The 17,680-nt window shown below is 40.5% G+C and overlaps 2 protein-coding genes across 2 annotated transcripts; both read right to left on the bottom strand.

Annotated features, from left to right (window-relative positions):
• Nucleotides 1-1,674: 1,674 nt before the first annotated feature.
• Nucleotides 1,675-6,933, bottom strand: LOC139142494 (galactosylceramide sulfotransferase-like). Its single transcript, XM_070712436.1, has 3 exons — nt 6,709-6,933; nt 3,689-3,937; nt 1,675-2,967 (listed from the first exon to the last, which is right to left on the bottom strand). The coding sequence occupies exons 2-3, from the start codon at nt 3,805-3,807 to the stop codon at nt 1,800-1,802; spliced, it is 1,287 nt and encodes a 428-aa protein (XP_070568537.1). The 5' UTR covers nt 3,808-3,937; nt 6,709-6,933; the 3' UTR covers nt 1,675-1,799.
• A 4,924-nt stretch (nt 6,934-11,857) lies between these two features.
• On the bottom strand, nt 11,858-17,262 carry LOC139141607 (uncharacterized). Its single transcript, XM_070711201.1, has 6 exons — nt 17,030-17,262; nt 16,260-16,465; nt 15,828-16,036; nt 14,102-14,262; nt 13,465-13,640; nt 11,858-12,061 (listed from the first exon to the last, which is right to left on the bottom strand). The coding sequence occupies exons 1-6, from the start codon at nt 17,260-17,262 to the stop codon at nt 12,009-12,011; spliced, it is 1,038 nt and encodes a 345-aa protein (XP_070567302.1). The 3' UTR covers nt 11,858-12,008.
• Between the last annotated feature and the right edge of the window lie 418 nt (nt 17,263-17,680).

A 17,680-nucleotide genomic window follows, 5' to 3' on the forward strand; every position in this document is an offset into this window, starting at 1 on the left:
GGAAATGACACTAGTTCTTTACCGTTATTTTTTCACAACCCAGGAGCCGTCAGAGACAGCGGGCGCCATTTGTTCCATCTGCTTAGAAGATCTTCCACCAGTGAGCGGTTGGAGCGACATCAAAATGAAGACCATCAAAAGCAGACCTTGGCATGAGTTCCTGAAAGGAGACTACTATCGGGAAAAGGTTCTTCGGCAGAACACCTGTGCAAGAAATGCTTCATGTCTCCGGAGTACATACAGAAACTTCGCAAAGAGAAAGCTGAGATATCCGTAAAATCAGACATTGAAAATTTGAAGAAGGAAGTGAAAAGTTCAAAGGCCGAAATAACGAAAACTAAAACGAACTCGTGAGTTTAGGAACTAAACTTTCCAGTGTTAAAACTGAACTATCAGAAGAAGAAGGTAAACTCAGGGTCGCAAGAAATGAGTTGCAGATTACTGAAGACAAATATCGAAAGTTAAAAAACAGCTAGAGAGTACTAAAGACGAACTTGCTAAAGCCAAATCTGAACTTGCAGAGACAAAACGTCAAGTTCAATACGGTGAACTGCAAACTACAGCAACTAAAGGAGACAACAATGTCGAGGAAGCCTGCGCACAGTGTTCTAAAATCACAAAACCAAAACCCATGGTCAAAGACATCGAGCACGTAGCCACTGCCCTAGAAGCTACAGATGTTGAAGACGAAGATGTAAACACTGAAGCTTCAAAGGATCACGCTACAACGACATGCCAATCGACTCGCTATCCTGTTCAGGTGACTGAACCCCGCAAAGACTCCGAATCCCGTGATTCAAACGGAAATACAATCAAGCCAGCGAATGCCGTCGACTCGGACGAACTCGGAAAGACCAAAAATAAACTTGGCAATGCACAAACCAAAGTACAGACTGATTCAATAAAATCAGATGCCGAGGGCGAAGCCAGTGAGTACGTAGCCACTGCTCTTGAAGACGGAGACGCGAAAGACGAAGCTGTAAAAGTTGAAGCTGCGAAAGATGACGTCACAACGCCATGCAAATCAGCTCGCTTCCCTTCACAGGCGACTGAGAATTGCAAGGACTCTGAGTCACATGACTCAAGCGGAAATACAATCAATACTATGACTGTGCAGAACTTACTTGATCATCGCTGACTGACCACACAGTTTAACAGTGTGTGATTCCATAAACGCTGTTTAATGGACTTTTTCCAAATCTCGTCTCCGCTGTAAGAGCTCCCACAATTACTGAATGATGTCTCTTTGCTGCTATCATAGGATTTCAAATACAGGGCAGGACTTACATGTGCTTACAATTTAGTAGAATACAACATTAAACAGAAAGTTTGTGGAACGGAATTATGTCGCTGAAGAAACACGCCGAACGATGTCCTCGTTCTGTGATTACATCATTGATTTTTTTTCAACATAAACACGAATTTGTTCAGCACATAAGCAGGAGCGCCACACATTGGCAGCTACACCGGAATTGTAATCAGAAAGGGAGAGTATTTTACAGAATTTGCACCGTCCTTTCCCCTTTATTTGTATTTGGACAAAGTAAAATGGTACACAACAGTCGAAAGTATTAAAAACATTGATCGTATCATTACAAGTGTTCTCTCTCTCTCTCTCTCTCTCTCTCTCTCTCTCTCTCTCTCTCTCTCTCTCATATCGTCATCATATTAATCTACGTTGACACCTTTTTTATCATCAACATGAATTTAATCACGAGTTTCAATCACTAAACCAATTTGCATATTGCATTCATATTCATATTGGGCACAGTCCCTCACTGTGTATATGATTATACATGCTACTGTACAGTTTGAGATATGTTGATCTCTTTAGCGTTGTAAAATCTCTTTCCAAGTCCAAGGTTCTCAACTCCCTCTTCCCTTAGGGTTTTTAGCCGCGGACTATCCGGGTTGTCTTCCTCCAAAGCCTTAAGTTTCAGGTCAGTTATGAATGTGAACACACGATAGTAAGATACTCGACACAGCATCGATGCGTTCTCTCTCAAAACCAACGCGTCCTCCTTCCCCTGGATAGTCCTCAGTTTCTGCGGATCAATGCACTCGTTGACGAACTCTTCCTGCCGGTGTCGGAAGTACGCCAAGTCCTCCTCGAAACTTGGTCCGTAGGCTTCGACCCTCTTCCAAAACGTTCGGTTGAAGTGGTCGTATAGCATAGCGTCGGCTTTGTTCCACGATTGTATGCGGCCTCGGAGCTCGGGCGACATCGGATTCCGAAGGCGCTCGCTTCGGTAGCCCTTCGGAATGTAATGAATATCTTCGAAATCCCAACACAACAAGTCCTTGAGAAGGAGAAGTGACTCGTCGTAATATTCAGACAACATAACCAAGTCTAGCTCATTTGCCAATTGTTCAATTTTCGATTCTATCATCGATTCATCGCCATAATACTGTTCCTCAAATCCGAGGCTGAACATCATACCGTTCCGAAGTTGAAATTTCATGTTCATGTCTTTACGCATGAAGCGGTTCGGGTACTTCATGAAAGTGTCCAGGGGATTTTCCTTCCTACCGAGGCCTAACTGCTTTGCTACTTCGTAATACCCAAACGCGGACTCAAATCTTTTGACGGGGTCTCTCAAAATGGTAATATACATCGCATTTGGTATGAGTCGATGCACCTCTGGCCTGTTATAGCGGAAGTGACCCGCCATGATGTCGAACTCGGGTTGTTGCTCGCCCTCTGCAAGCCATCTCGTCGAACGGAAGACCTGCCGCGAAGTAAAGTGTTCTTTTTCGTTGAAGATGTGACTCCAGCGAGGAAGAATGAACGTCAAGTTTTTCAAGTAGCCGTATCTCTGGATGATTGTATTTGTTGTAGTGCTGGCAGTCTTGTGAGTTTTGATAAAGACGATCTTTCTCCATGGTATGCACAGATTACCCTCTTCAGGTGTGACCGTCGAGGGCGCATACTCCTCGTGCGGAGAAGAAACCACTTCGACATTGAATCTGGCAAGAAACGAGGGGTCAACAATGTAATTTCGTAAATCTTCTAAGATTACATTAAAGTATTTGTAATTTGGTGTTTACGTGAATCTAAAAAATCTGCCACTAAATTTTAATTCACAATTGTGCAAAATTAAGAGACGTGAGTGTTAAAGTACTCCATGGATAGAGAAAACTAGACCATGAATTCATGTAGTGTAGTTCGTATCTATGTGCGCTCTTCAGTCAGCCGCATGGAACAGCGTGAAAAGGAAACTAAATATCAAGCAGACATCAGACATACATTTCAATTTACAGCGCCCTCTATAGCCCATCGTTACAATTTGTTTGATAATATTAGGACCACAAAACGAAGGACTTTTTACGCCCTTTTCATGTTCTGCGATGCTACTCTGCCTGCCTGGGTTACTGTCTCCATGCCTTTGTCCTAGTCTTTTTGCTTGTTAGAGTCACGCCCCCTAGTTTTCTGCCTTTGTCAAACTCAGTCTGTCTGTCCGAGTCACAGCCGTTGAATAACCATGTAGTTTGTAAAAATGCATGTTTGACATTTCAAAGCTAATGTTGAAAGGACTGTACCGTGGGACTCAATTTGAACGCCAAAAATGCAGCGCTAAATGGTACGAGTAAACTGAATCACAATGTTGGCGTTTCTCCGTCCGTCTATCTAGGTCACTGTCGCACCGTCTCTCCCTATCCCTGACTCTAGCCTATCACTCAAACTCACCTAGGCTTCGTTGCCCTGTATCTCCTCCTTCCGTTCGACCTCTCCACCCTGTCCATCGTCAGCAAGACGACCAATGCTCCGAGCAACACAAGATAGACAAACAACAGATGTCGTCTCATGATCGTCGCCGCCCGCAAGCTGTTGTGGGATTCTTTTTTAATGTCAAGGTGTAGATAATCAAAGGTTGTATCCAGCCATCGATGCCAGCCAAGCGCCGGAATACTTACTGTACACACAAGTCATTCATACCTGTCGAGAAAATTGGCAAAGAAGTTCAATCTATATTTGGAAGCTATGCTAAATCACAGATCAAATATGATCTGAAGATGCCACTGTTGTCCAGTTCAGACTGATTAAATGATTTTTCTGTGAATTATATCAAGGGTAAAAGTATCTAAAACGTTCACCAAGAGTGGAAATATTCATATTCATTTATCATTGGGCTATGTTTCGAACTTTGTAAACGCAATACTGCTATCTCATAAAAAAAGGTTTTACAACACTTCAAGAAATGGTTCGGGAGCATACCAGCTCAAGCGAATTGGGCACCGAGTCACAGAGGATGTACATCACAACAACGTTCATCGCTGATGGGCGCTGTTTCAAACGCTCAACGTCGGGCAATATCGAAGGTGATTTGCTTCACAACAGCGGCAACAACAGTATTGTAACAGTAGTTTAAACAGATTCAGTCGTTTGCGGGCGCTGCGGCACGTCCAACTCCAACTTATCATCGCCCGTACCCGCCTTATTTCAGTCGATAAATAACTCACATACAACATTCTGTTGTATCAGTCCACAAACGTTGCCTGTGGCGTTGAACTTCAACTTGACGGAAGACACAAATTTCGATAATAGAAAGTAAAAGTAGACACTTGGCGACAAATACATTTTTATTGGAAATATCACAGATCGTAGGCTAGAACGGAGCTATCCATTCCAAAGGATTCTACTGTACCCTGTGACAAAACCCGAAGACGGTTTACTTTCGCAAACTCGGAAAATAACAACCAATATCATAGGTATCTAACGGAACGACCCACCGTTATAAGGTGGAGACCCGGCTGATTAGTCGATATCGCCAAAAATATCCCCTGAGGGCGACATACAGTCAACCCAAGACGCCTAATGGAGATAAGTGTACATATACCTTAGCATTATGTTAGTGTGGCCTCGAATTTATTATTCTGTTATTACGATGACATCACAAACATTCTCTGCCATGGGGAAAGGAAACAAAAGACGTGTGTGCAGCGCCCCCAAACTGATCAGATGAAGAGGTGGCGACGTTTTCAATCTTTGCCTGTTCTTTGCTGTTCTCGTTGGCTGACGGCGACCTCACGGGAATCTCAAATTTTAAGGTAGTATGCGTCTCGAAAGTGAAAGACTTAAACTTTTTCCTCAAACTTTTCTCAATGAAACTTTCAATCATGGTTTTACCAAACCAAAATTAAAAATCACGGGTCACTCACAGTGCCAAGTTTATTTAAAATTACATAACATTTACCGGTATTTGAAATTCAAAATGACCATCATCCCTGTGTTAACTCTGTACGGAATTATACGATTTGCAATAATCGTAATATTAAGACGGTGAAATCTTTTGTCACTCTAGGAGCCCCCGCAAGTGGTAGACAAGCAATGATCAAATTGCCGCGCTCACTGATATCATCAGCAGCCCTCATCCATGAAGTTTATCTATCCCCAATTATCTGTCGAATCCCTTTCACACGCACTTGAGGGTACATAAATGTTCAAATGGTACACGTCATCGCGTTGCTTGCAAGAGGTTGTGAGACAGCCAAGGTGAACAATGTCAATATGGTAAGAACTTGTCATACAAAAGGATGGCATACACTTTGCCATTGTGAATTACGTAAGATTACTTGAATGTTAAGCTCTGCAATCGTAAGCCAAGCGAGAGTGAATAAACTAAGTACAAAGTTGCATCAATGGTACCATTTGAGAGGCGGCGAACAAAAGTTCACGTAATAGCGCTCTTTCCTTTCTAGACCATCGAACGTGACCACGGTCTGCTGTCCAATTCTCAACTGTACAGTGAAAGTCAAAAGCTTGCCAACTAGCGCCATGCAATGTCAAAACAAAGTAATGTCATACCGTCTTAGCATGGAGGTAGAAGCGAGACTCGCCGCTACCTCGATAGTTGTAGTATCGATGCCGCAGGCATAATCGTCAAGAACAACCGACCAACCTATCTTACTTGTAAATATGGCATTTAAAAGAATTTTTGGCGATGCAAATTTTGGAGCGGAAAGTAAAAGCTATCCACAACTATCACCCCCATCACGATTTGAAAAGCTTCCCCCTGCCCAAGTTCTAACATCTCTCTAATCAACACATGATATTGTCCTTTCCACTGAAGTGTGTTTTCTCAGGTTCAACACACAAACATTTTCCCCGCCCAGTGATAGAGTAAAGTAAACGGCCTCACGCCACTGACGCATTTGCGATCACCTTTTTCTCTCACGAACACTTTCATTTGGTGCCCTGAATTATGACAGAATGTTAGGTCATTGTCATAGCTTGTACCTCTATAGTCAAGGCAACGAAAGTGAATTACATATTCAACGATTGCGGGATGGAGTCATGATAGTGCAATTGTCTGAATTATGGAGGTAGTATCCATGTCTGAACACAATCTTAGTGGAAGCATGGAGTAGGAAGGGAAGGAATCACAGTCGCTTGTGGTTAGATATACAACTTGACTGTGGAAGTAATGTATGAAAGTCCGTAAAATATCTCGTGCGCACGGTTCGCACGGGATAAATTATATTTTTGCTCTACAGAATAGTCCTTACGGGCTTTCATAGTAATGGGCTTTCATAGTAATGGATATGTGGGTCTGAAGCACACACTTCTGCAGGTTTTCCGTAGTGTTCAAGAAACCTGCACCAAAGGAGTCAACAAACGTTGACCATGGACATACCAAGACTTCCATGCAATGACTTGTGTAGAAAAAAAAGCACCGTGTCGCTAGCTAGCTTGAGCTCACTACTCACCAGTTTTCAATACCATATCAGCTTTGAGAACGTCATCCTTTGCTGTTCCACGCGTCCTGCTTTCGTCCAAACGGTATGTCGTGGTCGCAAAGATCTTGGAAATTAAAACATTGAACCTGATTCAAACAGCAGAGCTGACGTACTCTATTCGAGGGCCGTTCACTCAGAAAGGTCAGTCTGAAACAAGACAACGGGGAAGAGCACGACACGGTACAGACGTATATGTTGAGTCCAGTAGTGAATGTGTTACGTAATCGACACACTCGCGACCTTCGAAATGGATATGGATCAGTCCGTGATTTCAAAAGAGATCTCACTCTCATTGATCTCTTTCGTCAATAATACATTAGCATGGATTGTGGCGACTGATGATGTCAAAACAGTCTTGGACAGAGGGCAACGAGATCGATTGTCAAGGGGTAGACACAAATAATATTGTCCATTGCCCCGAAGAAGTTGATGATATTTTTGTAGGAAGGGATGTAGCAAGGAAGAAAGAGCCGGTATTAACTTTCTCCGACTCACTGATGAGGCGTTTTCTTATCCTTTGCGGTTACATTGCCGACTCTTGAAATGTTGGTTGGATTCACATTTGATATAGAAAGGATAAATAGCTGTAACTATTTTGATGATATTTTTTTCACTATGTGTGATTTACAATGTCAATTGCAAGCTCTTGTTAAAGGCCCAAAAGCATGTTGAAATACAATGTACTCATTATTTGCCATGACAACAATTTTAGTCCGGACCAGAATTCGCTTGTCGGCAATATTCAATGCAGTCTGCACATGTACAGGCTGAGTTGACAAGCTGAATGCGTGTGTTTCTCTCGAAACAAAAAGTAAAAATAATCAAAAACAGTTACAGCCATTGCACTGGCCCTTCAGGTGGAACGCGCCTCGGGGACAGATATTTGGACTCTCAAACTTTTACAATTCTTTTCTGATCTACCTCTTGTTGGGGTTCATTTTAAAGCTCTTGGTGCAAGAAAACTTTTCACTGTCTTAGATTTTCGAAAATCGCCAATTTTATTTTTCTCGATAGAGTTAATACAGGGATGGTGGCCATTTTTGAATTTCAAATATCGGTCAATCTTGGGTAATTCGTGTCTCAAAATTTGCACGGTGATCGGATTTTAAAAGCGTATGGTTGAAATGTTAATTCAGGAAAGTTTGAGCAAAAGTTAAAGTCTTTCAGTTTCGAGGCGCATACTACCTTAATATCTGCGATGTCCATGAGAAGCATGGAAATTCGAGACCTACATGGGCAAAAATAAAGTCAGCAAAGGATGTTGGAGATCAAGGATAACGGGCAGTAGGCACTCTCATGAAAGTGATTGCTCATTTATTTATTTATTTATTTATTTATTTATTTATTTATTTATTTATTTATTTGTTTGTTTACTTAATGTTTGCCAATTTATTTATTTATCTGTTATTTTTATTTTGGCCAATGTTGCCTCTCCACGATTATTATTTACACGCCTATGCATATTGTATGCAATGAGAAGATAATAGCATTCCTGATGTGATCAGAGACATTCGAAAAAGAATAAATTTGTATGGCCAAAATTTGCATCGTCAACGTATTGAAAGTAGCAATCATTGAGTTTTTACCACACTTAAAAATAAAATAAATCGCTTAAAACTGCCCTTAGACAATCTTTCTCGCTAATTTGCGTGAAAGATCGATCAAAGGATTAACTTTCGAGCATTGAACCTCCGAGGTGTAGTAGCCGTTATCACAAATAGAAAATATTGCGAGAAAATAGGGAGAAACGGACACTTCCTCGCCTTTTTTCGAGAATGCTGCGAGATTTCTTCTTCTGCGCGCGCGCTCAATGTTTGAGAATTTATTTTCTCGGCATGAGTTTGCGAGAAACAAAATTCTCGCGATCAATCGCAGCGAGAATTTGTTTTACTCGCTGTCATTCTGCGAGAACAAAATCATGCTGATTGATTGAGAGAATTTTGTTTCTCGCAGATTCATATGCAGCATGATGGACACGTCACTATATACAATGCTGTATCCAAGCAACCGCTTACTATAGGCAGCCATCATGACACTTTTGCTATTACTGCACCATGATCTAATTTAATAAATGTAATGATTTTAGATCCATTATTAACAGTGTCTTTGGTGCAATTGTCTAAAATCATAAATTCTGCCCGCAGATTAAAAAGATAACAAATCCTGAACTAGTTTACCATGTCGTCCCTTAAAAACTTTCTAACAGTTCTTTTTGATCCCTTGTAGGGCAACCCATCCGCCAAGCACATAACCTGGGGAATACAAGAAACATGAAAAAGTTTTTCACTCTTTCTCCTGATTCTGATATTTTTAGTACACAAGTTGCGGTTTTAGACAGGCAGTAAGTGTTCATTGATGTTCACCTTTCTTGGAAATTAATCTTTTCACTATTTTGTTGGTAAATGTATTCTGCCTTCTTTTTTTTCACGGGAGTGTCAGTGGTGGGCCGGTGGAGAATTCTAACATTAATATATGCTTGTACATCTTGTTAACCAATTATTCTGGAGGACAACAAATTTTCTTGGGTGATTCTATTGGCTGCGATATCTGAAAAGACATTAATTGAACTCTGTCAATAGTGAGTAGTGAAAAAATATCAGTACATGCGAGACAAATCATATACAACTGTACTTGTTATTGATTTGTAGACATCTTGCTGATTTCCTCGAGACGCCAGACTCTCTACTGTTACATTTCAAAGCAGGTGTTTTGTCTGTAATTTGTCAGGCTCAACCTGAGTAAATGTTGCACTGGATGAAGCCCATGAAATGTTTGTGAATAAAGATATCAAAGCTACTCTTCATGAATTCTGCTACAGGTGGTTTAGGAGTGGAAGGAAGTGGCAGGAATACCAGTCTATCTACCCTACAGAGCTATGGGCTGCAAAGAATTTACAAAAATCAATTATTTGCTTTCCAGAATGAAACCAGTAATTCATTTAGAGTACATAAAATGCATGAGGCAGAATTTCAGGTTGTGATCTGTCATATGCATGGAACAGTGGGCTCATGTTTAATGCTTTATCTTAATATTTGAAGGTTCCTATTTCCAGTCTGTATCGCAATGTACAGAGATGTATGCAAAGAAATCTTCCTACATGTATATAAATCTAATCCAAAAATTAAATGTACTGTCTGTTTGAGCCCTTTTCTCACAGAAAATCCGAAATTCCTCTTGCAAGCAAATAAGCTGAGCCTTGAGGTCATCATTGATTTTTGTCAATATAGTTAGTTGTATCCTTATTACATTCAAAAGATTTTGTTGCGGCCCCTACTAAACATTAAACTGACCTTTATCAAGTGATGCAAAGTTAATACCAACCACAACAAGATATTTTATTCTGCGATGGAGTCAGCATGTTCACTAGAGATGCCAAATAAATGACATGTAAGCATTAACTTTTGTTACTGTCATCAGCCATTGATAATTTTGATTTTAGAAAAAAAATCTCAAAATACTTTTTCAATATCAGCTCTGTGCATTGAGTTTTTCTGTAAAACAAACATAAATGTGCATTAAGAGCACAGTTTAGACCAAGACATGACTTCTTTTTCTGCAATAGCGAAGTCTGACAATGAAATGCATGACTCCTGTTGATATTGTCTCAGTAGTGGTAGTTTGAACACCACACATCATTATGGTAGACTGATCGCTTTATCGTGTTTGACATTGTATTCAGATGGGAGCTACCTTCTTCCCCTACTCTTCTTTTGTTCATTTTAGACGCATAGCAAAGTCATGACAATATACAGATATGAAGACGATTGAAGGTTGTACACTTTCTAGACAGAAGACGCCCCTTCCTCGACTAGACACTGAGATGTAGAAGCTCTGAGAATTTGACATCCTGACTTCAGTGAGAAGCCCGGTCTGTTTGACTATGGTGGACGATGTCTTTGAGCCAACAGACTTTTCTAGATATTGTAATGATGTAGAAGTACCATCATCAAAACTACCCGAATTATGGTCTACCACTCAGAGGTGTGACAATTTTCCAGCAGCTCAATCTCTTCCCCGTCTCCGCCGATGAGCACACTAGGCGCTCCTTCCTTCTGCTCCACGAATTTTTGGCGAATGCCTGTAGGCCTTGCACAGCGTCTTTCTTCTCTTCCGTTTTGATTTTGATGTGTGGTCCGTGCCAAGATGATATACCGGGGAATGGGCTGTTTAAAATGTTCTTTTTTTTCAATGAGCTATCTGAGCAGCTAAAACTTTCAACAACCTATCTCACGTACTCAGAGTGAGGAATCACGAGGTTTCCGTCACATTTGCGCTCTTTCTAGGGATGGCGAAGGGATTATTGGGTAAAACACAAAGACTTTCATCTGTCGCGCGCGTGTGTCAATACCCGCGGTCTGTTATCATGGATTAACGAAGAAGCCTCTTAAACTGTGATTTTCAGTGAATATGAAAGTTTAATATTTTTCCCCATGTATTCGATGTCATTACATATGAAAGCTAAAGAAAGGGAAAAAACGACAGTACATTAATTGTATTTCCAACACCCTTTTGAGATTGCCAGTTTGCGGACGTAGACAATTCGTTTGAATGACTATCCTTGTATTTCTGAAGTTCGATCGTATCGACGCAATGGTCGCATATACAGAGTCTCGCAAAGTCTCTTCAAATCTCATGCAGCTTGAAAATGATCTATTCACACAATTATAATGTGACTTCGGCTCATTTACCGCATTTCTCGTGTGGTGTACTTGGTACAGATACCAAACCTTATTGGCCTCAAAACCAAGCTCACGGACAGCCAGCTTGGACTGAGAACAACTCGGCCAAAGGATAACCAGACTGAAGTTCTAACGTAGCCGAAATCCACCCCAGCTCACATGTATTTGAACCAAGAAGGCAGGTCTGCCTAATGTCAAGTCTCGTTTTCACCGAGACAGGTAGACATTCAATTGAACAAACGGCAAAACTATACATGGAGGTAGCACAATGTTTACCTCCATATATTGAGGAAATGCTACTCATCTTAAGAGCGAGCGTATAGAGGGCAGAATGCTGGTTTTAGCAGAAGCTTGACTGAACACGCATACGTCATGTGACATAATGGAGTGAATAAAGTGACAAATATCAGAGACACCAAGAACAATGTCTTCTTGTCATGCATAAAGTGAAATTTAATGAGATAAAGAGAATAGCACTGATAAATGTATCTATCGTCTAATTGTCGAAAGAAATATTGTCAGCCAATAGAGAGATTGTTTTTTTCGCCATTTCGGTTGACAAAAATGAAGAAGCGACTTTGCATTAGTGGTCTAAGTCTTTATGAAGACAGCGAAGGATCTCCCTGTGGCGACATCATCGGAACCTGCAACAACAAATACGACATGATTTACAGTTAAGAGGTGATGAGACTTAATGCAACCTTTTCGATCAAATATAAAAAATGATCTTCATGTGTCATGTTTATATCTAACAGAATCAATAACTTTGATGCCTTGCTAAGAAGGCAAATTTATGTGGTTTAAAGCAAAGACTTCTGAGAAGCAGTAATGAGATTGTACGATGTGTGTATGACTTATTATATTTAAACTCTGAAACGATAAAGTTATGGAATAAACTTCTTTTTGTATAACTTAACAAAACTGTGTATATTTATCACCAGACTTTCTTTCGCTGTTATATGGACCATGAGTCCGAAATAAAGTCTATAATCATCATCATCATCATCATCATCATCATCATCATCATCATCATCGTGCTTTACTAACCGTGAACGTAAAAACGTCTAAAGACACTTGTGCAAACACCACTCATTAAGGATATGAGGAAAATGTCAACAATGACCTTTCCACTGAACTCTACACGAGAATGCTGATTGCCATGCGCAAATGTCAGTACATCTATGTCGTGTCCTTTTCAAGTACAGACAGAGTGTATGGAATAACAGCCATTTATCTGTCATTTCTTTCGAAGCGGGGTGAATTACTGGTATAACTTTGTACAGATCTACATCTGTACCAAGATTCTTACCATTTGGCACAATTTTACTGGATTAACGTTGTTATACCGTCTGCTAGAAATTATGTTAATCATCTCGCAAGTCAAAGTGTACCTACCAACGATTCTTACTTAGTTCACAAAGTCTGACGGAATTGCTTGGTGTTTACAAATAGACATTATGAACATAATTCTAAAGAGACCACAAAGTACTGAAAGCATAATTAATTGATGGGTTTAGGCTGGAAGTCTTTATAGTGTTAGTATATCCTGTTGAATTTATAATTTAAGCAATCCAAAAATGATTTTGAAGGTTGACCCTAAGCTTGAGTGATTGCATATCCATTCTATCAACTTCATTCCAATTTTAGTCCCATTTCTATTCCAGAAGATGTATTGACTGCCTAAATCTCATATGCGGAAATGGAAAATAATTGACATGCCAGTGTCAAAAGTCTCGAATACCGTATCCGTGTAGAATCGAATTCTTAAACGGCAAGATCTTTGAACATTAATATTGCTCTTTCCAAAGTATCATTTTACGCAAACATGCTTTCATTAGGCAAGTTATACCAAATTAAGGCAAACCGTTTTACATTCAGTTCAGTGTTACACCATACAATAAAAATATTATGAACTTTGCGTGAATACTTTTTGAGGTCCTTGGCACAAATGTCTCTCTTACAGACTTATTTTTAGACCGACCAATGACAAAAACTACAGTAGAGATATGGTACAGAAAGGAGTGTATATGTAAAGTGTGCGTCTTACCGCTTTGATAAGTAATCTTCTGTCCTGCTGAGCCGTACAGGAAATAAGGTCTTCTTTTCATTTCACTCCAATCGCAAGATGTATTTCCAGTGTCCACCACTACTAACCAACCGACATCTATTTCACAGCCGCCGTAATTTTGATTAACGAAGAAGTGGCGGGAAACAGAGTCGTGTCTGGTTAAAAAATGATTGAAATTAAATTAAATGAAAGTATTACACCTGGATTTTTTTTTGCTACGGAAAATGATTGAGACATAAACCTTCTTTGAATTTCATGTTGACATAATATATATTTTCTCATCTTTTTCTTTGTTCATTGAAGGAAAATACAAGTGGCGTTATAACTGTGTCATCACTCGTCTTTGACTCGAGGTGACACTGTAATTGCGCCTCTAGTATGTTCCTTCAATGAACGAAGAAAAACTATTAGAGAATAAGGACGAAGATAACAGTTTAGAAACTTCACTTTTGATATAATCTTAATAATATAATTGGTAGACCATTTCAGATTGAAGCTTTAACTACAATTTAGTTGTTGATAGATGGCAAGTTTTGTTTATCTTACAACCAACGGCATCTAAAACTATCTGAACATAAATTACTGCATCAATGCTGTCATTAGGAAATTAACGTACCCAGGGATTGAAAAATAATTCGTTTGACTGTTGGAATCAAGGTCAGTGTACGAAGTGGACGTCAATCTATCTTTGCTGAACCAGTCGTTCTTATCGCTGCCTTCACCATTAAAGGTCATATACATGACCTCTCCGCATTCGTCATATATAGCTACTTTAACCTGTAACGTTTTAAAGTCAACACACATCGCAATATGAATGTCAGTTTGCATGGTTTATTTTGAAACTATCATTTGTGAGACAGTTCCTCCGAGAAGACTGCAACATATGAACTCCTATATCTGAATATCATATTTTAATGTTCGATGGGTTAACATATGTTGTACATTCGACAATGTTGCTTTGTTTTCTCACAGTACAGTTGTGAATATATCTGCTAATCTAATATGTGACAGAGGTCTTTGTCATCATTCTTGTTCTAAAACGTAATGTTTAAACGAAATATACTCTTACATAATTCAGACTAATGGGTGAATTTGAAATAAGGATATTGTGCATGGTGATGAAGGTAGGGAGCCGAAACGCTTTGATAAAACTTTATGTGGTTTAGCGTATTCCCTATTTCTAATTTGATGTAGACATGCGCAGTGACATTCTTCGCCAGCAACCGCTTCATTAAAGAGTTTCCGACTAACAATAATGCGAATTAAATTATTTATGTAAGTTATAAGGATTATCAGTTATAAGGATCAGCTTAATTTTCAGCTGGAGACTCGCCTCGCAATTTTTCTGCGGAGGGACTAAGTGTTTTATACTGTTCAGAGTCATGCGGTGTCACTTGGTTTGATGCTTCTTTTGAATCTTATGTAAGAGCTTTGGAGAATTTATCTCTTAATATCTGGATTGGAGTAATGGCGTTGCATACGAGTGCGCATGTCTGCATCAAATTTAAAACAGAAAGAAAAATCCATCTTCAAAACAATCCAGGCTGCTCTACAAATTGGACATAGTTTTGGTTGCTAAGTGTGGATATATTTTATTTTGCTGCTTACAAAGTTATACTAGCAAATAATACTTATTCATATTTTATAATGGTATTCTCATGGTTCATTGGCGTGGTCGCAATCGAGCAAGGGAGTTTTTTTCACATTAATACCTTATGCTACATTGGCATACTTCCCTTTCTTGTATCTAATTTGACCTAATTTTAATGGTAGAAATACTTCCATGACTTCGCCAACGTACGTAAATAAATTGACGCCAAGCGAGCGAGGCGAGGCGGTGACTCAGAGGCCCGAGGGGTTAAAGACGTATGCTGTTACCCTCATGGCCAGTCAATATGTATTTTATAACACACCTCATTCACAGTCATGCCGCAGACGACATCTTTGTTTACATTCGCATTCGCACTTGCTCAAATGTCGTTTTTGAAGTTAGTAGGCATCAGTTGTCGGAACTGATACCTGGCAGGCAAGAGTTCCAACAACTGATGCCTGATGACGTCGTTTGCATGGATCAGCACGTGACTATCATTTGAAGAATCAGAACACAGACTGCGGATGAGGTGTTATAATTTACTTTGAGCTGTTGATCGAACAATGTTACGGTAGACCATGACATTATAAAGCAATGCTAAATGGATTGTTGGAAAATTAGAGCTGTAAAATGGAAACGCTGTGAAAGTTTTACCCTTTGAAGACCGATCAAAACGAGCAGACACTAAAGTTTTCTAATCACTGCACATGAAAACAAATGCCCCTTTTTGCCTCAGCAACAGCTCACTAACCTGTTTCACGCCAATGGCTGACCAGTTGTCTATTATAGAGTTCTTGTAGTGATCACGGAACTTCGAGCTCAAATCTTTTGCCCTTTCGTTGTCTTCATTGCGTCCACCGTCGCTGTTCCAAAGATCTAGAACATTACCTCCAGCGCCACTAACGGCTTTAAATACCAGTTCCCAATCTGCCAGTATTAAGAACAACAACAACAACAACACTTACAATGATAATAGCTGATGAACCTAGTCACTAGCACATAAGAATTGTATGGCTCAGATCATGCCAGTTCGAGAGGTGCGATTGGGGAATGGCCTAGCCACCCACTGGATGACCAGGGGAGGTGCATATCAGTCGAAAAATACGCCTAAAGTGTATAGATGATACACCCATGGCGCGACTATTTGCTTTAGGGGAGGTCATGCTTCTAGGGATTCTCCAGCCTAACGTGGCTGTGAGTGAGGGTGTGCTGATCTGCTTTTCCGGAGGGACAATAGTTGCCTTCTGGCTTGCAATATCCATGGCTTTCCTAGTAGCTTGCAATGTCGATGGCGCTGTAGTGGCTTGCAATGTCCATGTGGACTGGGGACACTTTGGCTTATATCCTTTGCCAGAGACAGTCGTCTCCTCTGCCACACCGACATGCTGCCTGGAGATTTGCAATTTTGTGGGAGTTCAAATACACCAGTACAAACACAAGTCGTCTTTGTTTTTGATGTTCCACACTGCTTCGCTGGACGGAAACCACCTTGGCAGCTGCAACAGGTACTCTTGCTCTTGTGTTGTGTCTTTATCCTATGCAGGTGCCTGCCCAGTTTCTTGCTCTTTGGGTGTATGTGGGTCTCCTGTTTCTTGCATGCCGTGCTTTCCGAGTATACACTCTTTGCTATGAGTTCTATTCTATAGTTGTTGGGGCCACAGAAGCAAGCTGTATCGAGGTGCTCAACAGTCGATATTCGTTCACTGCCATCCTCTGGCCACTGCTCTGGCTGCCTCTAATTGAATCCTGATTGTAGAAACCGTTTGTAGCCTTCTGGTAGAAGAAGCCGTTCGCAGTATAAAAAGCCGGCCCTGCCGATTTCGTGGACTCGCATATCCATGATGTCTGGTACATATCAAGAAGCTAGGAAATAGTGCCATTGTAGCCATCAGATTTTGCAAAACTGTCAGGGGAAATCCCGTAGATGGGCGAAAGTGTAGAACTGCATCTCACCCACCAAGAGCTTGTATTCTTTGTGAGATAGGAATAAGTTCCGGCGAGTCTGTAGCATAGCTTGGAAATTGTCGAGAATCTCGCCACTGGTGCCCTGCTCGAGCCTCCAGAAGTAAATGGGAGGGGGCACTATAGAAGGGGTACCCTCCTCTCCTTTCTTGATCTTTTTGTATCATGCATGTCCGATCCCATAGGTCCTCCCTGCCTCTTGGAATCCAAGCTTGCCTGTTCATATCTCCTCGTAGGCCAAGGGTGGAATATTGCTTCTTCTTGGTATGGTTCTCCTCTCGAGTTTCTGTGAGTGTTCCTACCTGTTCGCATGTGCACCCAGGGGATTAATATTTAAAATTAAAGGTAATAAAAAAAGTGAGCCATCCTATAAAGTATATATTACCTAAAGGTATAGGAAATATAAGTGAGCCATCCTATACAGTATATAATACCTGAAGGTATTCACAATAGTTATGGTATAGAGGGAGGGATTTGGATCTCACGCAATGGTGTTGAGGGGGTCAATATTTAAATTAAGGGTTAAAATGGGACAATTGAGCGTTTTAGGGGGCTGGCAATATGCCCATTTAGACGTAAGGCACCATCAATCAGTGTTAGAAGCCCTCCTGGGTGAAATAGAGGCTTAGAGAGGGAGATGTT

The sequence above is a fragment of the Ptychodera flava genome, chromosome 10 (assembly GCF_041260155.1).
Source record: "Ptychodera flava strain L36383 chromosome 10, AS_Pfla_20210202, whole genome shotgun sequence".
In the NCBI taxonomy this organism is placed as follows: Eukaryota; Metazoa; Hemichordata; class Enteropneusta; family Ptychoderidae; genus Ptychodera; species Ptychodera flava.